At 35.1% G+C, this 25,527-nt stretch overlaps 1 gene segment (V, D, J or C); it reads left to right on the top strand.

Moving 5' to 3' along the window:
• The first annotated feature begins 10,645 nt into the window (after positions 1–10,645).
• Positions 10,646–16,840, top strand: LOC131535273 (immunoglobulin heavy variable 3-74-like). The segment is given in 3 exon segments: positions 10,646–10,862; positions 12,876–12,923; positions 16,476–16,840. Coding segments are annotated over 3 exon segments (594 nt in total).
• Positions 16,841–25,527: the final 8,687 nt, after the last annotated feature.

The following is a 25,527-nucleotide window of genomic DNA, read 5'->3' on the forward strand; positions in this document are numbered from 1 at the left end:
AGTTCTTTATAAAACTGTAAGGCAGGATAGTCTAGAGATTCAGCATTTGTCTAAGGGACTCAGTTCAAACCTCAACCCTACATGCTGTATTGTCAAATAGCAAAAATTGCAACTCACTTCAAAATAGTCACCTTGTATTTCTGTTTGTTTGGCTTTTTTTCCTCCACAAGAAATGGATATAGATAGAATTTTACGGTGGCCGAGAGAGCTCAACGCGCTGCAACTTCAGAAAACACATGCAAATAGAAAAAGCACCAGCAAATCAAGAAAACATCTTCATCAATTTGACAAGAGGTGCTGCAAATGCTCACAACCCAACCAAATCAAGAATTTTATTTGCAGCACGTTTTTTTGTTTGGTAGTGTTGTGAGCATTTGCAGCATGTGTGTTGTCAAATTGATGAAGTTGTTTTCTTAATTTGCAGGTGTTTTTCTATTTGCAGTGGATTTAGCTCTCTCTGCCACCGTAGACATTATTGTTTAAAGCTAATGCATGGCCTGACGAAAAAGTGACTCTGTTGGGTTCAGACGTGTGATTTAGAAAGTGTTTTAAACAAAAAGTCTGGCAACTGGCAGCTTTTTCTGGGTGAACTATCCCTTTAAGGAATGACAAATCGAAAGATAAAGTTTTATTTGAGAGAGCTCTTTGTTTTCATATTTTGTGCAGTGCTGTAGCTGTGCTCATCACTGTGTCTCTCTGTTGCACAATAATATACAGCAGTGTCTTCATTCTTCATATTATTCATCTGCAGATACATCTGTTTCTTGCTGTTGTCTCTGGAGATGGTGAAGCTTCCCTGAACAGACTGAGAGTAGTATATAGCAGTGGCGTTCCGTCCATAAAAGCTGCGAATGCGCCGCATACCCAGGCCGTCTGAGAGAATGAGTTCACGGGCTAATGAATATAAACATGATTATAAGTTGATCTCTTGTCATTTGAGATGTGACTTAAAGCTTAATAAAGTGTTGGGATTGGGAATAAGTATGTAAAATTATTTATTTGAAAAAAAACCGGTCATTTTCTGTAAATCTATGTCAGTGAGACAGTGACGGAAGCTTCCGGGTGAGCGGATTCTCCTCCGCTCTGGCTGTGACTCGTCAGGATTGTAGCGCGTTCTCAGTAGTGTTTAGCTGGTCGATGGCTGATTTCATGAGCGGGGTAAGCTGTCCGCGAAGCGCTCGCCCAAGTGGAAAAATGCGCTTTTGCTGCCAGATCTCGATTGCCGAAAATTACATTGTGTTTGATGCAAAACTAACCCTACGAAATCATATGAAAAAAAAAATAAAAAAAATAAAAATCATAACTGTATATTTTCATGCTTTCTCAAGCAAAGCAAATTTTGAAAGTCCACTAAAAACATATCTGGTCATAGACAATGTTGATGGCGTTATTGTCAACATGCCTAAGTAGTAAATAAATAAAAAAAAGTTTATAAAAATGTATACAAAATTTGAAATAATAACAAACATCAGGAAAAAAATAGGAAACAATACCCTGTTTTCCATATACTTGTGTCGCTTACAGTTAAAGTCCTTCTGTGATTTTATTGTTGTTTGCAACGTTACTTGGCAATATTTTAAATATATTATTATTATTATTATTATTTTATTATTTATTTTATTTTATTTTATTTATTTTTTTACATTTAGGATGCTCCCTATGTAGGCGGCTCACTAGGGTTTGTTGAGCTTCTGAAATGCCAGTGAGTGTGTGTGTGTTTGACAGGACTGCTTGTATTTAAGACTCTCTACGGCTTTAACGATCTTCTACATTTCAAAGGCTTGTTTAGAAATCTGATCGGTGCATACCTTCACATACACACACACACACACACGCTGACACCTGAGGAGAAAACACATCGATTTGATGCGCTGGATGAGGATGGCATCGTGCGAGCAGCCTGGAGTCGCACGCTAATACCTGTGACGCCCTCTCTCTCTCTGTGTGTGTGTGTGTGCAGTGTTGGGATCGGTTACTTTGGAAATGTAATAGGTTACGGATTACAAGTTACCCTACTTAAAATGTAATAAGTAGTGTAACTTTTCAATTACTTTATTAAAGTAATGTAACCGATTACATTTGATTACTTCTCTAAATTTCTAATGTTTTCAACCAGGCAGGGTTAACCTTACAGTAGTACTCAACACTGATTACTGTCAGACTTTCGAAATATTTCATCACTTGAATTAAGATTATAATATTTGAATTTTAAAGGAGACATTGGATGAAAAATCTCTTCATTTGCATGTAAATGTGTCTTAGCAGTTTGTGGACACAACCACCTTACAATGATAGAAATTCACTCCCAAAAACCTAAACAGTCTCAATTATCAAGCCATTTTGATTGTGGAGTAAATAACCAGCGCTCTCTTCTACCTTCAGTACCACGACTGAGGTGAGACCCTTGAGCAAATAGTGAGCAGGAATTGTGATCAGCGCGTCAAAACAGCGAAGCGGATCACATAACAAACGCTCAGGGTCATTTATGGTAAATATCTTTCAGCGCTATCCACAAGTTTCAGGGGGGCGCTACTGTAAAAAAAGAACGTGGGTAAAACTTCCGGTAAGGCAGCGGAAGTAGTATACCAATGGTATTTTGTGTGCTAATAGAGTGGGGGAACTATGATGTCACTTTGTAGGTGAAAACCCAGAAGCGATTTTGCATTTTAGCACTTCCGGTTCCATCGTCCTAGAGTCAATGGGTTTTTTGAATGGGATTTTGGTTAAATCTCTTAAATAAGGTCCGTGGTTCACACAAGCTCAAGATACTTTCACGTTTTATTCTACGACATAAAACACACCAGTTACACAACACTCGTGATTTTTTTAAGCTGTTATGTTGCTTAAAAAAGATGGTTGCTAACAAGTTGCTAAATGGGACTACAGGCGCTGTCGGAGACATTCAACGTCATCACGCCGACCAGTTTATCAATTTACAGTATTTTCTAGTTATAATATAATTTGTAATACAGTTAATTTTAGAATAACCGATGAATAGTTTCCCACATTTTATATTTTTGTTCGACAACGTTTTTTTTTTTGGCTTTAAGCCCGAAATGCGACACGTTTTCATATGTGTTGATAATTAGTTACACAGAAATAAAGTGGTATTTACCGTTATTTCACAAAAAAAAAACAAAAAAAAACACACACATAGCCTATTATTCACTCACGTCTGTTTCTGTTTATTTGTAGTCACAGACAGTTTAGGTCTACATCACATTTAGAAAGAATGAAAATTTCTTATAATTATCCATTAAAAATACAACCATGAGTAGCTTTAGCACTCTCTCCAGTCCCAATACATTGTTATATTTTCAGTCAGAAAAACAGGGAGCTCCTGAACAAAAACTAGGTTAATAATTTATGACCTACACGGGTAACACTTTATAATAACTGCACGCTATGAATCATTAGTTAAGCATCAGTAAATAGTTAATTAATCATTTATAAAGCATTGGCCCCACATTGATAGACATTAGTAAGCAGTTTATAAATACAGCTACAAATGCTTTATTCTTGATTTATAAGCATGTATATAATATGCTTAATAATCATATTTTTATATGTAGAACCTGGTCGAAAAGAACACACACATATAATCTTAACTCAGAACATTCCACGGAATCTTACTCTCCATTGCAGCGTCGTAAAATTTTACAAATGACCACCACAACGCCCAAAGTATCTGACTAGCTTCCTGCCTGTTCTCCTTATCATCTTATGAGACCCATGAAGCTGGGAGGAGAACATCTGGCCATCCTTTGAAGAACAGAATCTTCAATGTTGTTCCTGACCAGTTTACCATAAATAACGTAGAATAAACAGACAGTACAAAGCACGTGGGATCTGGACATGCTCTAGCACAGACCCTCCCTGAATCCCCTGACTGCTTTTGACCATAATTCAATGATGGTATCAACAAGGAAAGACAGATATACGTTGACCAGACTTCAACAAACCTACAGCAAAGACATCCTCATGACCTCATAACAACTCCCTTTTCTTCACTGCATTCCAAGAGAATACGCTCTTCTTTTCTCTTACAACAAAGAAACTCTAGTCACACAGAGGATCTCTAAAGGACAATCAAGAAAAGACTGCTGCTATTAAAGCAATATACTCAAGAAACATATATATGAATGTGGTATTTTATGCTTTGTTTCTCTTGCTGTGGTTATTAGAACTTAGGATATTTTAATCTATGACTTAACCCGCTTAGTAGGTAAAATTATAGGTATTTGATGACGAATACCTCATGCTTGGTATTGAATTAAACTTTATTTTTATTGCATTAATGTGATGAGGATGAATGTTGACTTTTAGCATCATAAGGCATGATTGTAACACTTTATAGAAATCTGTTAGGATATTTCCTCCATGTGACATATTTTTTAGCAGATAATGTATGCACGAAAAGAAGCCGTGCTGGGCGGGGCTCCGCCCTACAGAGACAATGTGATTGGATCAGACTGAATAGGATGGACTCACATCTGTCCGATAAAAACAGACACCCAGTTTTGCATGCTAGGCGAAAGAAAAAACTGAGCTGGAAAACTTGGCTGCTTGGAAACTTTGGTCTCGCCTCACCCGCCTACAGACTTAACATCTAGTTTGATCATCTCCAAGGACATCTCAAAGGACACTCTGTCCACGTCTGACCAAAGTAACTTCAAAGCCTTGCCATTCGCGCTGCCAGGAAGCCACGAATCCAAAGAGGATTCCCCGAGTGATGTCACGCGACAACGACACATCAGCGCGAAAGTCCAGGATTTCTCTCCAGCAACCACCCAGAGAGAAGAACAGCCTTCAACTCAACTCAAAGCAAGTAAACAAACAAACAATCTCTAATTTGCTGAGCTGAATTGAATGAATCTTTAAAAGATAACGATAGAAGAGTCTTCAGGTCGTCTTTATTCTCAGAATAGCTTAAACTTTCTTCAAACTGCTTTCATCTTGCCAGAACGTGTGTATGTGTGTGTATGTGTTTTGTATTGTATCCTAGAATAGTAAATAAACTCTCGATTCATTTTTAATGAATAGTCTGGTGCCGTGATTTTCAAATCTTAAATTATTTGCCAAAGATCGTGTTACCTGTTGCTCATAAATTTCCCAACCAATCCTGTATTATTATCGTATCCACGAGATAAACAAGAATTGCTAAAATATACTGCATTAATACTTGCTGGTCGAGTCGTTAATAAGGTATAAATTATTCATTTTTGATTAATATCAATCAATCAGAACAAAATCAAATTTCTACGATTTGATTCCCTAAAGCTGAGATTATAAATAAAGGATAAAAACCTTACATATACTTTATTAAGGATAAATTCATCATTTCTAAATTAAGGATTACATTACTTACAAACCAGTTAGTTAGGAGTTGGCAGTGGCTCATGAGATCGTTTAGAAAGTGTTAGTAATAATTAATAAACTCTTTGAATGCACATTTATACATCTTATTATTCAGGCATATAGTAACAGTTACTCAATGTTTTAATAAATGATTTATTAACACACATTCCTACTGTAATTCATTTACTAGGTGTCAGTTAACTAGTTTTTATGAGCTCATCTAAAGTGAGGACTATTTATGCCTTGTAAAGCATTTACAAATGAGAGTTAAAGGCTCAGTCATCTTCTAAACAGAAAAAGGAAAAACAACTGTACATATTAATGAATATAAAACGATTTAATATAAAATGAAAAATAAACCTCTGCAAAAATGAATTACAAAAATATACTTAATATAAAATGCAATACATTTTTTTAATTGCATGGCTCAGTTTCCTGGCTGTGTAAAAATTATGTGCAAAAAAAAAGAAGAATAAAAATTATATACACTATATATATATATATATATATATATATATATAAATAATTTTTTTTTTTTTTTTTGGCACATACTTTTACACAGCCATGAAACTGAGCCATGCAATTTTAAATTTGATTTTCTCTAAGTGCCAAAAATTCCACACAAAAACTTAATAAAAACAAAATAAATAAAATAAAATAAATTCTACATTTCACTACTTGTACTTTCTTGAAATGTCATGAATCTGTCTGCCAAATGCACCATCAGAGTGTTTCTTTGCCAGCCATTCATTCCACTCAATCACTGCAAGGTGGTCAGAAAGCAAACTCTCTGTCCAATTTCCCCTAAGCCTCCAGATCTGCTCCTTGTAGGATCTCCAGGCCCTCTCAATATGTTGGGTATGGGCACCGTGTGGGGATCTACATACCACCTGCTGTGGTTGACAGTGTGATGGTTGTACCCTAATGTGGGGAGTATGCAATAGGCACACCACTCGTCACTGATAATTGATGACCCAGGCCTCACATGATGCGCAATCAAGGGCACTAGATGTCTTCGAGATCTTCTCTCCAGAAGATGCAGAATAGGTTTTCCAGATCTTTGCTGCTGTTGATGCCTCACACCTAACATCCCAAAGATCCACTTTCTTTTCCACCCACCAGCCATTCTTCCTCTACCATACTAATGGAGAAAAAAACACAACAAACACAGACATAAACAGATAGATTATAATAACAATAACTTTGGTAACTATATTTCACATTTATTTACAGTCGCTATTGCTATAACATACCTTTCTTTTGTGCCGAAAATGGCTTTCATCGATCACAACGAACTCCCTTCTTCCACCAATTTGCTGGCCTGTACGCCGTCTCATCCTTTCAACTGCTGTGACACAGACCTCCCTTATTTTCTTTGCCATTTTACTAAGAGTAGCTGAACTACCTGCAATGCAGTCATCCATCATGTCTATCTGGCGTAACCGTAGACCTTGAGAAAACCTTTAAGGGCAAATAGAACATGTAATTCTGTTTAATTACTGACATTGTATGAATTATTTTAAATATTGCACATTTTATGCAAATTACATAGAGAACAGCAACAAAGTGAGTTTATGATATACAGTGGTGTGCAAAATGATTAGAACACTAGTATTTTCAGCAGCTAAAAAATGGTTTTAAGTCAGTTATTTCGGTAACACTTTACAATAAGGTTCATTAGTTAACTACATTAGTTAACATTAACTAATAATAAATTGCACTTATACAGGGTTTATTAATCTTTGTTAATGTTAATTTCAACATTTACTAATACATTATTAAAATCTTGTTAACATTAGTTAATGCACTGTGAACTAACATGAACTAACAATGAACATCTGTATTTTTATTAACTAACGTTAGCGAAGATTAGTAAATACAGTAACAAATGTATTGCTCATGGTTAGTTCATGTTAGTTAATACATTAATGTTTAACTAATGAACCTTATTGTAAAGTGTTACCGTTATTTCTATATTTTGCTGTCAGTAGGAAATATCAGTTTACATTTCCAAACATTCATTTTGCCATTAACTGTAATAATGACATGAAGAAACAGAACAAACTGAGACAGACTAAATCCAGAAGAACTGTGGAGAACAACGTCTTCAAGAAACCTCCTGCGAAGCTCCTGAGAAACTCTGCTCAAGTGCAGCGTGGACAAAAGCTGCTTTAAACACAAAGGATGCTCATACCAAATGTTGATTTAATTTAGTTAATAGAAGTTAATTGATAAAGAAAATCTATTTATGACATTATTTTTGACAGCATCCTCATTTTACAGCATTTTTACACAAGTGCCTAAAACTTGTAACAGTATTGTAGCTTTGCAGGTAGGTCTCTTGAAGCGTCTTGAGACAGTTCTTCTGGATTTAATCTGTCTCGGTTTCTTCATGTCACTCCAGACAGACTGATGATGATCAGATCACATCTCTGTGTGGAGCACTAAAATCTCACTGGATTATTACAGTTAATGGCTAAATGAATGTTTGGAAATGTAAACTGATGTTTCCTACTGACACACTCCAGCAAAAGATAGAAATAACTGACTTAAAACCATTTTTTAGCTGCTGAAAATACTAGTGTTTATATTATTTATATTACAACTGTTATTACTTGCCCACCTGTACATGAACTGCATCCACTTGCTGAAGGAGACCTTTGATCCACTGAAGATTGATTTGTGCCTGAGAGAAATTTGTCTTGCCCTTCCCCCATGTGCAATTTGTCGACAAATCGTATTGTAAAAAATCGATTTATTTTACAGTATTTATATATACATATACACATACATACTCGTGTGTGTGTGTGTGTGTGTGTATGTTTATTTCTTACCAAGCATATTGATCTCCACTGTTCGTCTTTTTCTTCATTTTCATCTTCCGATGGCATATTCTGCATTTAATTTTTGTTTTTAGCAGTTTTCTTCTCTGAAGCCACTTAATAAGCTTCAGGGTTTTCTTTATAGAGCTTGGCTCATTTATAATCTTCTTTAGCTGGGTAAATATCATTTTTTTTTTGAAATTTTTTATTTTTTATTAAACAATTACTTTAGATAGCGGTGATTGTAGAGCTGTTTTTATACAGTCTATGTTGAGTGACAGCTAGTTTGTGATGGGCATGAGAAATTTAGCTCCCGCTTTCATACGTAATCAGTATGGGACAAAGGAAAACGCGGGGCGGGGCGGGTGCAGGGGCAGGGGCAGGGGCGGGAGTGGGAGCGCTGCGAGTGGGATGTGCCGCACAGCATGCACTCTCAGGCAGGTTGGCTGTCAACAGTTCACTTTTGTAATGACATTTTGACTCTCTTTGTGTAATGTACAGGGGCAGCGCGGGATGAGAGTTTGTTAGATAACAAGAAAGTAAATGGAACGTTCTCAGTTAATTCAATAATGTACATTTACTTTCCATTAGGTGTCTCTGTGGCCCCCACTGCACATCTGGCAGACAAAAGAAAATCCCATGAGTTGGAGATGTGTAAGCTGAGAGTAGAGTGGCAAAAAGAGAAGATTGATGAGCTGACCAAGGAGAGGGACTATTTAAAAGAGCAACTGGTGTCAGGTAAGTTTCACAACACACGTGTTCAAATTACAGTACAGTTGAGTCTTATTATGTGAGTTCAGCTTTGTGTTCCTGTGTACCATGTGATGAGCCTCATGTATGTATCCATTTTAACAGCTCTTAAAAGAGAGGACATAGGTTCCAGCCAGGCGATTCCCTTGTCTTCAGATTCCTCTCATGACAGCTCAGATGAATCTTCCTCTGATACTGTGTCTAACTCCTCTACATCCTCAGAGGAGGACAGGAAGAAAAAGAGGACGAAAAAAAAGGGGAAAGGAAAAAAGTATGGGAAGAAGTCCAAGAAAATGGAAATGAAGACACGTCAGAGAGGTTAGAATGCTTTTTACACTAACCACTCACTGGGTTATGGTTTGCCACTGCTTACACTGCGTTCAGAGGTTTGGGATCAGTTCGATTTTTAATTTTTTTTTTTAAAGAAGTTTCTGCTCTTCAAGGCTGCAAAAGCAGTAATAAGCAGTAATATTGTGAAATATTATTACAATTTAAAATAATGGTGTTCTATTTTAATATTCTTTAAAATATAATTTATTCCTCTCATCAAAGGAAAATTTTCATCAGTCATTACTCTAGTCTTCAGTGTCACATGATCCTTCATCAGTCTTAATACATTGATTTATTATAATTTTTTGCTGCTTTTTTTTTTTTCCTGAATTCTTTGAATACAAAGTTTAAAAGAACATAATTTATTCAAAATATAAATCCTTTGTAATAATATACATGGACATTTTGATTCTTTGCACAGCCCTATGACGATTCAAAAGTTTAGAATCAATACATTTTCTTAAAAAAATAATACTTTTTTTTTTTGGCAAGGATGTGTTAAATTGATAAGAAGTGATAGTAAAGACTTATATTGTTAGAAAAGATTGCTTTTTTGAATAAACACCATTCTTTTTAACTTATTATTCCTCAAAGAATCCTGAAGGATCATGTGACACTGACGACTATAATGATGCTGAAAATTCAGCTTTGCGTTAAAGGAACAAATAATATTTTTAAAAATATATTTAAATTTAAAACCATTATTTTAAATCGTAATAATATTTCACAATATTACTGTTTTTCTTTATTTTTGATCAAATGAATGCAGCCTATATGAGCATAAGAGACTTATTTAAAAAACATAAAAAAATCGTACTGATCCCAAACTTTTGAACGGTAGTGTATGTCTGCTGTATAGGCCTAGTTGTTTCTCTCTTGGCTGGTTCTTCCTGCATGATGTCACATTGTGTGCGAGCCATAAAAATTGCATTAGGGATTTAGAGGAATAACCTGGTGGACTTAACTAAATAAGAGGGTGACTTGAGCAGCTTTTACTACATTAAATCATAACTTCATAAGGTACCAGTTACTTTACTATGGAAGAACGTACAGTAAACTACAGAAATTACCCTTAAGAGAAGTATTCTTTGGTTAGCTAAAGCACTGTGTAAAAAAACAAACAAACCAATAAATCAGATCCACATAGCAAAATATCATACCAAATAAAAAAAAACAAAAAAACATTAGCACACAACTAAACAACTCTGTGTCATACTGCAGATTGAAACAATTTATGAATCAGGTGTGTGTCAAAGGGTGTGTGAGAATAATAAAAACAAATACTAACACTAATTCTGTTTTTTTCTGAATTATAGCCCAAACACCACAGAAGGTGGTGGCCCGATACAAAAAAAATTCTCCGGCACTTCAGTAGAGGAGGGACCATGTCAGCTGCTTTCAAACATGTTGGTGTGGACCGGAACACGGTAGTGGTCAATGCTCCAATCGCAGAGCTTTACATAGCTGCACCTGACAAGTATAAGGAACTCCTTAAAAACCACAGCAGTCAGGTTAAACTTAGTGCATTTGCCACACAGTGTGCTGCTGTAATTCAGGAGGATCCAGCTGTAGAAGATACTATCAAAGCCTTTAAGGCTTCCGGTAAGCTGCTGCCCCTAAAACGAAAGTGAACTGACCTAGGATCTGGGGAAGTTTTCACACTAAGTCTTACAAAATCAAATTAAAGTTGTACAGTGAACTGAAATCCATCCACAATCTGCACTGCTGTTCTGTAATGTTTGAAAGTTAGTACTGAGGTAGTTTTGAAATATTTTATAATATTATTGTTTTATATAAAATGTTATTTGTTGTATTTTATAATCCAGTGTTGGCACTGGTAAATTTACATTCAGCAATGTTTGCACTTTATAGAAATGTATTTTTATATCCGATTGCAGAGTCCTAGTTGCATTTTACTGCACAGGTGTGCAGGAATTTTTATTTTTCTATGACATTGCAGAGGATTATTTTTCGTTTTATATCAATTCATTTTATGTTAATTTATGTGTTCAGTTGTACAATTTTATTTTTGCAGAGGTTTATTTTTTTATGTTTTGTATTCAATATGTACAGTTGTACAGTTTCATTTCTTTTACATCTTGAAATAAATATTTCTATGTTCTGTATCCCTCTGTGTTGTTTTTCCTTTTTCTGTTTAGAAGATAACTGAGCCTTTAACTCTCATTTGTAAATGCTTTACAAGGCATAAATAGTAAATTTAGACAAACAACTAGTAAATGTTTTATAACTACCTTAATTAATCATGAATTACAGCAGGAATATGACCTTTTAACTCGTTTGTAAATGCTTTACAAGGCATAAATAGTCCTCACTTTAGATGAGCTCACAAAAATAGTTAACTGACAACTAGTAAATGTTTTATAACTACCTGAATTAATCATGAATTACAGCAGGAATGTGTGTTAATAAATCATTTATTAAAACATTGAGTAACTGTTACTATATGCCTGAATAATAAGATGTATAAATGTGCATTCAAAGACTTTATTAATTATTTACTAACACTTTCTAAACGATCTCATGAGCCACTGCCAACTCCTAACTAACCACTGTAAAAACTAAAGGTGCCTCAAATATCCTTTTGAGTACTCGAGGAACTTCAAAATGTAATTTAAGTGCCTCAAAGCTCTTTTTTTCATAATAGGGTTCCTGGAGGAACCATTTCAGTCTTTGCAGTTCTTGCAAGAACTTATGGGATCCTTGAAGCACTTTGTTTCCAGTTCTGAGGTTCTGGAGTCACCCTTTCATTACACAGAGACCTCAAAGTGCTCTGGAGGTTCCTGGAGGAACTCACATTTTAAAAAATGGTTATTGTAAGATCTGTTAACATTGAAATGGTTCTTGGAAGATCTGACTTGTAAAAGCCAGCATCTGGAGGAACCCAGAGATTCATGTGACAGAAATGAAATAAGACTGATTATTATTATTGTTGTTATTTTTATTAACTTTTTTGGAATGGTACGGAACATAATCACTTTTGTGGCACTTGGCATGTGAAAACAAAAAACTTGGGCATGATTAGAAAAGACTAAATAGTCTTACAAATTGTCAAAAAAAAAAGGGACATGCAAAATCTACAAATCAGCCACGTATATCAAAAAATTATATCTGAAAACACTGTTTTCAGCAATAGGGAATATACACATATAAGGCCATACAGGCAGTGGCTACACCATGGTATTACAGATTATTTTCTTTATTTCTTTCTGCCAGATTGCACGTTTATATGCCTCCATTTGTTGGATTTTAAATACTTTTGTTGTATAACTTAAATACTGCAATAACTAAAAATATTTTTTAGTTTAGAAACCAAAGTAAAATTATTTGAAGCTAGATATTGTTTTCCCTGAAACTTTAAAGCAAACATTAAAAATATTATTGAACTAAATATGGCTCAACACATTGATTTAATTAAAAATACACTAATTATAACAATCAGTACGAGTGTAATATTTAGAATTTTTATTTCCCTAATGAAATAACTTTACAATTAATATAATAAAAAAGTATGCTGTTGTAAAGAAGAAAATGTCCTCGCGCACCTGCTGTCTGCTCGCGCGCGCACAAGTGCGATTTCAAATACAAAGTATCATTAACGGTTCCTCTCCTCAAAGAAACAACCACAGTGCTGTGTAACAAAAGGTGAGTAAATTCTCCAAAATAAATATACAGATTTACTATTTGTACACAAATTTCTGTACTGACACGCTTAACTGCATGTTTTTATATTTAAATGTTTGTTGTATACCATTTTAACCGCTAATTTAATAGCCGTGATGCTAACTATCATAATGAACTTCGTGGGACGAAATGGAGAGTATTAAATCACAAACGGTGATTTTTAGTCAGCTTTGTTCATTATGTTCACTTTTAGTCATTGTAACTCTGTTCTTTTCTGAACTAATTTGTTGTCTTTTACGTTTGTTAAATCGTTACCCATGTTACATGTAGACTATTTTTCGATTCATTTAACTTACAGAAAAAAAGTTAAAGTTAAAAATAAACTTTTCTCTCCTCAGAACGTATACATACTTGAGTTCTCTTAAAATTTCACAGGGTTCACTGAGCAGCACTAATGTAAGTAGACCTATTTTTTTTTTTTTACTTTGAAATAACTGAAAGTGTTTAAGAGTGAGGCCTAACGTTAATCCAAAATTATATATGAATCCAGTCTTATATACACTTAATGTTACACTGAATTGAATTAAAGAGTTTATAATTTATCCATGTTTTATTTTCTTTTTTTAGCAGTTAATGAAGACGTTGTATGTTTCATGAATATGGCTCTGTAGTGGACTGCTGGAGCTGCTGATGTCTGTTGCTGGCTGACAATAAAGTGATCTCTCTGGACTTCCCTTATCTTTTGAAGGTGTGTAAATAACAACAATTGCGGAGAAACATCAGAAACCGCTCTAAAACATTCAATTACTTATAGTTTATATGTTGTTTTTTCCCCCCTTTTATTTTCTTCTGAGAAATCCGAGCCTTGCTCCTGATCCTGCTGTGCTGGACTGTATATGATTAATTGAGGTAAGTCTGAGTTTGTGCATTTTGAGGTTTACACACACATACATTTTATATACACACACACATATACACACAGGTGCATCTAAAAAAAATAAATAAATAGGATATTGTGAAAAAGTGTTTTTTTGTAACTTATTTCAAAAAGTGAAACTTTCATATATTCTAGATTCATTACATGTAAAGTAAAACATTTCAAAAGTTTTTTTTTTGTTTTTTTTTATTTTGATTAGAGCTTACAGCTCAAGTCAAAAATCCAGTATTGGATTGCTGCAGTTAAAGCTATTACTATTCAAATCATCAATCTTATTGTCTCTAGCAAAACAAATCATTACAGCGCCAAGTGAACCATGTTCGACAGCTCACCAAACTATTGTTCAGGCTTTAATGTGTGTTGCTGCAGACACACGGAATTTGTACTGTAGGGATGGTCATTTAATTAAACTCAAATGTAAATATTTTTGGCTTTCATGATCTGTAAGCTGTAGTCATCAAGATTAAAACAAAAAAAACATTTTTGAAATGTTTTACTTTACATGTAATGAATCTAGAATATCTGAAAGTTTCACTTTTTGAAACAAGTTACAGAAAAAAAATAATGCTTTAACTTGAACTTTTTCACGATATTCTAATTTTTTGAGATGCACCTGTGTGTATATATACACACAAACACACACACGAACACATACATACATAAATACATTCAAATAGGCATACACTGTGTGTTTAACTAGTCCACAACCATTAATCAGTACACTAATATAACAAAATATTGCCTGTGGTGTTCCTCATTTTTAAGATACTCTGAATAAAACCATGTGCTAAATGAATAAATGTCAATATTTTGTTATTAAATGTTATGTAAATCCCTCCTTTTTCAACGAACTACACAGAATCTTACACTAACTGTGGTAATGGAGACCCATTTGGTGAGAGCAGCACTGCAGATTTTCCTGATGGTGAGGAGCTACTTGCTGACGAAGCTACCAACATGATTTCACCTTACTATAAGTGCCTTTGTTCTATTCAACATTATACAGAAAAGCTGTTAAACGTACAGCAAAGTGTACTATTTTTCTGCTGCATTTGTTGGGTATTCAAGAGGAGATCATCAAGCTACCTACAGCTGTCTTGAGGCTTATCAATTTCTTAAAATTTCCTGTGTGAATTTTCCCAATCTGTGACCTCCATTTAGAACAAGAAAGAATGTTATCATTGACTGCGATGTACATTAAATTTGTAATTAAATTTGCTCATTTGAATTGTACTATTTTTGAGGTATGATTGTTTTAAAGTTCTAAGATATTTTAGTCACATTTATTTGTTTTTGGTTTTGTCAAGGTGTAAGTTTTAGTTTTTATTTTATTTATAACAATATTAACACTGGTGTTCCCATGAATTGGATTGTGATGTGCAGTATTGAATATTTATTTGAAACGTCTATGGATATTGTTGTTGTTGTTGTTGTTGTTGTTAATCAATAAACAATGTTTGATATGTATTCATTTTAGTTTTTCAGTTTGTTTATTTTAAAATAATTAAATATGTCAATAGCAGGAACAATAAACTAGAGGGAGGGAGAGGGGAACAAATATTAAAGAACTGAAATTGAGAAATGGTGCCTCGAAGCACCAATGTGGTTCCTGACCATTCTTAATAAAAGGGTTCTTCCAGGAACCGTTAAAAGTTCCTCAGAGAACCACCCCTTTTTAAAGGGTGCCTAGAGGCTCTACAGAGGGTTCCGCCACAGTGGCAAAGTGAAGAACCCCAAAAGGTGCCTCCAGGAACCTTTAGTTTTTATAGTGTGGTTTGTAAGTAATGTAATCCTTAATTTAGAAATTATGAGTTTATCCTTAATAAAGTATAAAAATATGATTATTAAGCATATTATATACATACTTATGAATCAAGAATAAAGCATTTGTAGCTGTATTTATAAACTGCTTACTAATGTCTATTAATGTGGGGCCAATGCTTTATAAATAATTAAATAACTATTTACTGATGCTTAACTAATGATTCATAGTGTGTAGTTAAAGTGTTACCAAAATGTTTTTATTCACATTAACTTTCAATGTTAAATTCACATTAAATATAAAGTCAGTCGTATTAAAATATGTTATGGCATGACACCCATATTTAATAGATTACATTATTAGTTTACTTTGACCATCGCCCATTAGATCAACTAACATAATCTATAAAGGTGAGAATCAAGATATTGCATGATATAGTTAATGCGTTTCGAACAAAAAGGAAAAAATAAATAAAACATAAGTGCTGTTGTGGCTGCTATATGCCAAATGACAGCTAGCCCCAAAAATATATCTTGCCCCCTCAAAAATAATGAGTGCATGACGCCCCTGGCTGGAGTAACATGTTTTGGGTTTGAACCGTTGAGATTGAAGAATGAGAGATGGGCTAGTTTTTAGATTACCGTCTGAACTGTTTTTGATAATGTGTGGCTTGAACAGCGTATGGTTTCTCCAAAGCACATTAAGTTTATGTACTGCACAGAAGCCTCTTGTGTTACTGTGTTTTTTGGGCACAGTAATAAACGGCAGTGTCTTCAGCCTGCAGATTTGTCATGTGATTTATCTTTTTTCAGATTGTTGTCTCTTGATTGTTGTGAATCATCTAACAATATATTTTTTTTCTCATGTTTTTCAGCTGTTAGTGGTCAGTCTTTGACCTCCTCAGATTATGTGGTGAAAAAGCCTGGAGACTCAGTGACTCTGTCCTGCACTGTGTCTGGATTCTCAATGAGCAGCTACTGGATGCACTGGATCCGTCAGAAACCAGGGAAAGCACTGGAGTGGATTGGGCGAAGACATGGCTCAAGTGCATATTATGATCAGTCTCTACAGGGCCAGTTCTCCATCACCAAAGACACCAGCAAAAACATGCTGTATTTAGAGGTGAAAAGCCTGAAGACTGAAGACACAGCTGTTTATTACTGTGCTAGAGACTCACAGTTACACAAAAGACTGCAGGACTGAACAAAAACTATTCATGCATCAGATCACTGAAGCAACTTCCCCACAATTCAACAAATTATACTAATTTAGAAATGTTATTTGACACATTCACAAACTTTCTCATAAGCAGCTTCTCAAATAAATCAGCGCATAAAGGTCTGTATTAATTAAGGTACTTCATAAAGATCATAGATTCAAATCTTGGAGGGCTGATCAATGAGCAAGATACAAAACCTGTACAGTTGACTTACATAACATTAAGAAACAATATCCGGAAAATATAATATGATATATTTTACATAACACATTTTCTTATATCTGAACACATATTTATAAACTTTTATCAGACTTTATATAACATAAAGACAGAAATACAATGAACAACATTTCTATGTATACTGTATGTATATATACATATAAATATGAAAATATATCATATAAATCTATTCAAATATATTTATACATGCACCGTACCAAATTTTATTACATGCACATCTATAGATATATTAGTATGCTACTGAATATAAAATTACATAAAATATGATATACAAGTGAACTGTCACATATTTTTCAATATTTTAATTATATATATATATATACCCTCAGCATGGTTTTGCAACAAGAAGTTAAGCATGGTTTTGCGAAAACAACAACCTGATATTGGAAAAGTGCTGATCTGTGTTTGCTGTTCTACTACAACCCATTAAAGCTCTACAACTTTATCAAAGACCTTTACCCTCTTTCTCATGAACAAAACACAATGTCACATCTGTTTGATGGAACTGATGGGTTGCACGCACATGTCTACAGAAAAATAATCACATTTATTCACTTATTCACTGATATTTCCATATCAGTAGGTGGTATTATTGTCCATGAAATGAACCTCAATAGTCTCAAGCTCCAGTGATTCCACAATTCAGGGTTTCGATGCAAATGAACTGATGTCTGTTTCATATTTAAACAGCTACACTGTTGAGCAGAGGACTCACCACAAGTTCAGCCTTCATATAAACCATGTTCACTTCATTTCTCTTGCTGTTGCTGGCTGCTGTGTCTTGTAAGTAAATCAACCGGACAAAACAAACTGTTTTTAGTAAATATTCATAATCATAATTCTAAATGTTGTGTTTATCCACAGGTATTGACTGTCAGGTTGTGCTCACACAGTCTGAACAGTCAGTAGTTGTGGCTCCAAGTGCTTCCTACAAACTGACCTGTGCCTGCAGTGGGTTTTCTGTTAGTGGCACTAGCATGTATTGGATCCGTCAGGCACCTGGAAAAGGACTTGAATGGATTATTTATTATTATTCAGATTCTGATAAGAGCTCAGCTCAGTCAGTGCAGGGCAGATTCACAGCATCTAAGGACAGCTCTAATCTCTATCTGCATATGAATCAGCTGAAGACTGAAGACACTGCAGTGTATTACTGTGCAAGAGACACACTGTGGAAACATGAATACAGGCAGCTGTTCAAAAACTCATCATGAGAAATGGGGTGGACATGTTTGAGTTATGCAGGCTCTACAGTAACATAAGGCCCATCTGAGCTGTTTTAAATAAATGCAAAAAAATACGTTAATAAAAACGTAATTATAAAACTTTTATTATTCATTTCACACTTGGTTTTCAGTAAATCTATACAGACTAGTCTGTTTTCTACAGTAACCCATGTTTCAGTATGAAGTACCTGTACATTTTATAATATTCAGTATTTTTCATTTATTGGGATTGGGCGTTTTTTATCTAATAGCATTTCTACTACATAACTTCATTAACTCTACATGGGTACTGTCACAATGGAGGTCATTTAAAAAATTTTAAAAAAGTAGTGATATGATTTATAGAATAATTAAACTATTAATCATGACCATACTATGATGCAACAAGTGTAGTTAAATCCGGTGACTCTCAAATACTTTCTGACAAGCTGCACAAGCAGCCTACGAGGCAGATCACAACCAGATCGTATAGTTGATCCTTTCACCCCAAAAATGAGACTGATACCAGTCAATGACATTCACCAGGGAAAGAGAAAATGCAATAAACTAATGATAATAATAGTAATAATAATTAAAAACAAACAACCAAACAAACACTTCCCTGCTGAGCTAAAAACTGATTGCTGAAAATGACTGAACAATGCTGGTGAATGTCCATTAATAATTAGTCTTTCAACCAACCTCATGCCCCACTTTGGGTCGATATTAAATAACAAACCATGAAAGACATTACAGAATAAACACAGGGATGTGTAAATAGTTCCGGAGCAGGGGCTCAAATGTAAAAAAAGAGACATCAATTGTTATAGTAAAATTATATATACATATGAATATAAAAATGATGTCCTTTGCGTGTTCTTGAACTGCTCACATCATGTCACATAATAGGCCTGTTGGTGGCACTTGGGCTTCATTTAACCAACAATGACAGTGTCATCAAACAGTAAATGATGTATCAATAAGCAGTATGCGGCAACTTCTATTTTGGCAATTTCCAAAAAAAAACACACAACTGCTAAGTAGTTTTCAACAGATTTATCGCAATGGCAACGTCTCAGACTGACAGATATAAGTAAAAATAAACAGGTATTTTCCAAGTTTTGAGCCATTTGTTACTGTTTTATATGCAGAGGTGGGTAGTAACGAGTTACATTTACTTCGTTACATTTACTTGAGTAAATTTTTTGGGTAACTAATACTTTTAGAGTATATTTAAAAATGGGTACTTTTACTCTTACTCAAGTACATTTTTAGTGAAAAAACGGTACTTTTACTTCGTTACTGTGGGCGACGCTCCTCTCGTTACTTTATCTTAATGCAGTACAAGTTAAAAATCCTTCAATTTATTCCAAGCGCGCCGTCTACTTTTTTTCTGGGCAATGAGCGATGCCCGTTCGCGAATGATTCATTCTTTTGAGTCAATTCTGTTCGAAGGCTTGATCAAACCAGTTGGCAGACCAGTGAATCGGTTCGCGAATCAGTTTGAATGATTCGTTCAGTTCCCTGCCGCACGCGCTGAGTCGTCTGAAGCGGTTCTCACTCAGAGTTGTAGAAGAGCGTTGAAGACGTGGCTTTGGATCAACAGTCAGCTGAAAGCAAAGGCTATGGTTTGCTATGAAGATCTTTATTAGATGAACACCGCGTGTGCTGTCGGTTCCACAGGTATAGATTCGATTACAGTACACGATACCACTATGACATTACCAGTTTGTTGTACATGTACCTTACACATTAAATACAATGTATAATTTATTCATTAAATAAGCAGAGTCACAGAGTATGAAATAAACACCCGATAACCCGCGTTAGTTCCAGGAGGAATGCCTTGCCTGGAGACAATTAATATTGATATTTTCACAATATTTACGCTTTCAGAAATAAAGGCTACATTGTTTACATTTTGCAGAACAGACGGAAGAAGATCCGTCAATGTGCGTTTGTTTCGTTATGTTCAGATGTTCTGTAGCGGTCATGTGAGGAGTTTTCACTCTTCTCCGTGTCAGAGGTTATATGCATATATACATTTATTATACATAATTAATATACTTTAAAATAATTTAATTCAGTGATGCAAATCTGAATTTTTATCAGCTGTTACTCCAGTTTTCAGAGTCATATGATCCTTCAGAAATCATTCAAATATATTGATTTATTACCAGTGTTGTTGAAAAAAACAAAAACAAAAAAACAGCATATGCTGGTTAGGTATGTTTTGAAGCTGGGATGCTGGTTTATGCTGATCATGTGCTGGTCTTGAGCTGGTCGGACCATCTTAGGACCAGCACATGACCAGCTTAAATCAGCTCAAACCAGCATCCCATGCTTCAAAACATACCTTACCAGTATATGCTGGTTTTTTTCAACAGGGAACAGTTTTGCTGCTTAATATTTTTTGGAACCTGTGACATTTTGTTCAGGGTTCTTTTATGAGTAGAAAGCTAAAAAAGAACAGCATTGATAATAAATCAGGCTGATAAAAATTCTGATTTGCATCACTGAAATAAATTACATTAAAAAAAAACATTAAAAGTATTTTGAACGGCCGTGTGTGTGTGTGTGTGTGTGTGTGTGTGTGTATAAAATTGTATCTAAATATCTATTTATCTAAATAAGAGTATACTATATGCAGTATATGATCCAAAGTAACTAGTAACTAACTACTTGAGTAGTTTTTTTATCCGGTACTTTTTTACTCTTACTCAAGTAACTATTCAGACTATTACTTTTACTTTTACTTGAGTAAATATTTCTTCAAGTACTTTTACTTTTACTTGAGTACAGTTTTTGGGTACTCTACCCACCTTTGTTTATATGTGTTGTCATAATTCAAATGCATTTTGTTTTATTGACCTGTCACGGTGCACACGGCGGGGAGGAACGAGGAAAAAGAGATGAGGAGGAAACTCAAATTAAACCAACAAGTCCTCCAACTCATACGACCGTAGAGGTCGTTTGTCACTATCCTCAAATACGACCCATACGAGCGTTCCCTAGATTAGCGCTCCTCCTGGCAACAGGAGATGCTACAGATACTTTCGCCTAAATGCATTGTGGGTTTCTTTTAAAATGCTTGCTATTTGCGTTTTAAACTCTCCCGGCTATTCGAAGTGTTTTATTGCTAAAAAGATATGGATTTTAGATAACTTCAAGACACGTACAGGTAGAGTTTCCACCCGTCTCGTAAAGTAACGTTAGTCGATCGTCCCGTATTTATGAATGAAATTATGTCGTGTTTCAAATCGATACTGTACACTGTTTATCCCATTATTTCAACATGTTTGAAGTTCAGATCATTCAAGTGGACCCTGCCAGCATAAAGTTAGTTTTCATTGTGATATTTGTTTGAAATTAGCCTGTGGTTGGAAAGTGATCATGTAAAAGTCCACACATTTACCATGTTTTTACCATAGTTACGTAGTTTTAATGTGGTATTTGTAGTTAAAACACGGTATCCACAACACTTACCTTGTTTCACCACAGTAACTGTATTTTTACTGTGTACTATTTGTAGTTAAAGCACAAAAACACAACATTTACCATGTTTTTACCACAGTAACATAGTTTTAATGTGGTATTTGTAGTTAAAACACGGTATCCACAACACTTACCTTGTTTCACCACAGTAACTGTATTTTTACTGTGTACTATTTGTAGTTAAAGCACAAAAACACATTTACCATGTTTTTACCACAGTAACGTAGTTTTAATGTGGTATTTGTAGTTAATCACATAACTTGCCATGCCTTTAATACTTTTATGTAAAAAAAAATGTACAATTTTGACAATTTTGTCTTGCAGTTTCTTCAGATCACATACATCTCCATCTTCTACAACAACCTTTAGTGTCCAACAGCTCTCTCTCTCTCTCTCTCTGTCAGCTTTTCCTTGCCTATTTTTCTGAACTGTTATTCATAATTAATTTACACATTTTTGCTCTCTTTCTTCCTTTCTCTTTTTCATCATGGCATATTTTCAAAGCTCAGAATTGAATTTTGATCGGTTATGTCAAAAAGCTGCTAATATTAACAGGTAACTAGTACTGGAAGCTCCCAGTGCTGAAGCTGAAGAAGCTGCCAAAGGTTCAACATTTTCTGTTTTCTTTGTTTCAGCTAAAAAGGAAGACCAAAGGAAGGCCTGTCGAACTCTTGTCTTGTCTTGTTTGTGGAGAGGGATGAATTTGGCCATCTTGTGTGTTTACGGAGAAGACCAAAAGCTGCAAAGGCAAACATTTCCAATGGTACGTCTGTGCTGGTCTTAACCCTTTGACTGAACTGTACTGCAGTTACATTTTGCACAGCATTTGATGTTTCTTAAACTTTGGTTTACATATCCCACGACCCCATCAGGAAGAGCCCTCAACAAAGTCTTACGCCGAAGTAGTAATAATCCATAGAATTTCAGCAAATTCATATGATATATATATATTCATACAAAGTTCTAGGACTTTTACTCCTGCTGATATTGGCCTTTGTCTCAACTCTCATGCAGATTGTGCCCATTGTAAGTAGTCAGAGTGTTTGTATCATAAAGTTTATATTAAGTCAATTGTATTCTTTATTAATCTTTACAAATTGGCGCAGTCTCTTCCCGTTCCAGCAGTACATGATATCTGTCCACATCTCACAGTTTTTATTGAACACATCTGTCTAAGCAAGAGTCTGGAAATGCTAGTTTAAATTGTCACGTGACAAATCAGATCTTCAATTAATTTGGCCAAATCAGATCACTTAAAGCTGTTCACACCAAGAACATTAACTATATTGAGAACCATTTAGCATCCACACCAACAGACAATAATATTCTATTTATTATAAGCACGCTCTATAGTTGTGTTGTTGTCTGCCATTTGTTGTTGTCAATATTTTAATTGTTCATCGTGATAAATTCTCTTTCTTTCTGTGTTGCAGGATTTCTCATACTACACCATCAGCTCTCCACAATATCAGCCGTTTCAAAAGCTTCCACATCTCTGTCTCTCTCTCTGCTCTCAGTCCTTTACTACCAACTTCCAGTCTTAGCATGTCTACGTGTATAAATTTTTCCTCTTCAGTCAACACTCCCATCTCTACTGTGAGCACTTCTGTCGCTATCACTATGACTTTTATAATTATAAAATTATAATTATCAACCATTTTAATTCAGGGGTGCAAACTTGTCACCTTTCGGCGAAATTCTCCGTTTTCACCTTGAAATAGGTCATTCACGTGAATCGTGTAGATCTGGGGGTCGTATCTGCGTGTCATCTGTGTCACGTCACCTGTAGCGTTATTTCCCCTGTTGGCAAAGGAATGGACCCACCCTACTCCGCTTCTGATTGGCTTACCTTAATGTCCTTTCCCTCAACCAACCAATCTCACTCCTGAAGCCTAACTTTTAGACGCTGCAGGCAGCTATTCATATTTCCAGAGGCTACGTAAAACGTGTAGGAACAAGCTAACGGCAAGCAACTTATGACCGAATGAAGAATGTGCATCAGTGTGTTTTTCTTTTTCCGTTTTATTTAATTTATGAAGGTGATGTAAACTGAATAATTATATATTCTATTATAATTATATAATAATACTGTGTGTAGGCTATGTAACTTATATAATTTTTTTGTACATTACAAAAAAATGATCATTTTATTCATTTCGACAACTTTACCGACACTGCATATAGTCTTTGGCTGCGTCCATTGCATCCGACACGTTTTTTCACGGACACGCCGCCAAATCGGAAACTCGGGGCTTAAAGAAAATTTCGAGTTTCCCACTCGTAATAACGACTTTGTGGTGGCGTTCATGTGCGTTCAACTCGTAAATGTATCTGACATGACTGTAACAGCCTATTTCAAGACGGAGAAACACCTCGCGTTTAGCCCATCAGCTGCTTCAATAATTCGAGTGCTGAAATAAAGATTTACAGTGGTTTATTTGCCCTGACTGAGTTCATGTAACATCTTAACAACAGTCCTTGTTGATTGTAGACCGTAGTTGTCGCTCAAACGTCTTTTAATCATATAAAAGGTGTTTATCCTTGAATGGTGCACTGCAAAAAATGATTTGAGAAATTTTTTGTCTTGTTTCTAGAATTATTAGATATTTGGACTGGAAATAAGACAGAAAAATGTAAGAAAAGCATTTTTAGCAGTGTGTAACATTTTCTCCTTATAAAGCACTTTGACTTGCCATTGTATGTCAAATGTGCTATGTGAATTATGTCAATTAACTTGCCCTTAGTTTTAACACACCTGTGTGTGTGTGTGTGTGTGTGTGTGTTGGGGGTTGGGGATTGTCACCTTCTTCACCCCTGACGAGTTTGCACCCCTGTTAATTTGTCTTGCATATAGTCACAATAGAAGAAACAATGATTGCAGGAGATACATTGTTAGCCCATTTGTTCTTTAAAGGGAAAAAAATAACGTCTTTTCAATTGGAGGCTCAACTTCCAGTTTGTAAAATATTATTTGGCATCTTATAACGTTTTTCTGTAAACAAACTCTCTTTTTCTTTTTGAATATTAGACAATTTTTTTTTAAGGGGTCTCCAATTGCATACTTTTTAGTTACATGTTTGTTTCATGTACCCATTAATTACTTTATCAATCAGTCATTGATTTAAGTTGTTATATTTCACTGTAATTGATTACGTTTTTGCAGATACATTTTCATAATCAACTACTTTTTTTTCTGGGTTTTTTTTTTTTTTTTTCATAGTGACACAAACTAGAGAGAGAATGCTGTTCTGGGCACTATGTTTGTCTTGGAAACGTTTGACATCAATAAACACTGAGAAAAGACTACAAAGTGTGTGATTCATATTTTTATTATTATTATTGTCACACAACGCTGTGTCTAAAAGACAGGAAGACTCAATTGCTGGCAAAACAGAGGAATTAAGTTTATTTGAAAACTCGGATGGTCACATCCAAAAACAAAAACACAAAATTCGGGAGCAGAAACTGGGCTTCCCAAAATCCCACGCCAACAGGGCGAATGGCTGGGAGGAACGGAGCGAAAAGGGTGCGGTCTCACGTTCCCAATCCGGACCCGTTATCCAGTGGATCACTAAATCCTCGCCTGAGGATCCTGAACACAGTACAAAAGAAGAGAGGAGATCTCTACCTACGCAAAGGTAAGAACGTAACCCAAGAAGACATACTGACACAGAGAGAAGGCATAGATGGGATTAAATAGGAAGGGGGGGAAACGAGTAACAGGTGCGGGGCTAATAGAGCGCACAGCGCTGTGAGTTAGCGCTGAT

This window comes from Onychostoma macrolepis, chromosome 03 (genome assembly GCF_012432095.1).
Source record: "Onychostoma macrolepis isolate SWU-2019 chromosome 03, ASM1243209v1, whole genome shotgun sequence".
In the NCBI taxonomy this organism is placed as follows: Eukaryota; Metazoa; Chordata; class Actinopteri; order Cypriniformes; family Cyprinidae; genus Onychostoma; species Onychostoma macrolepis.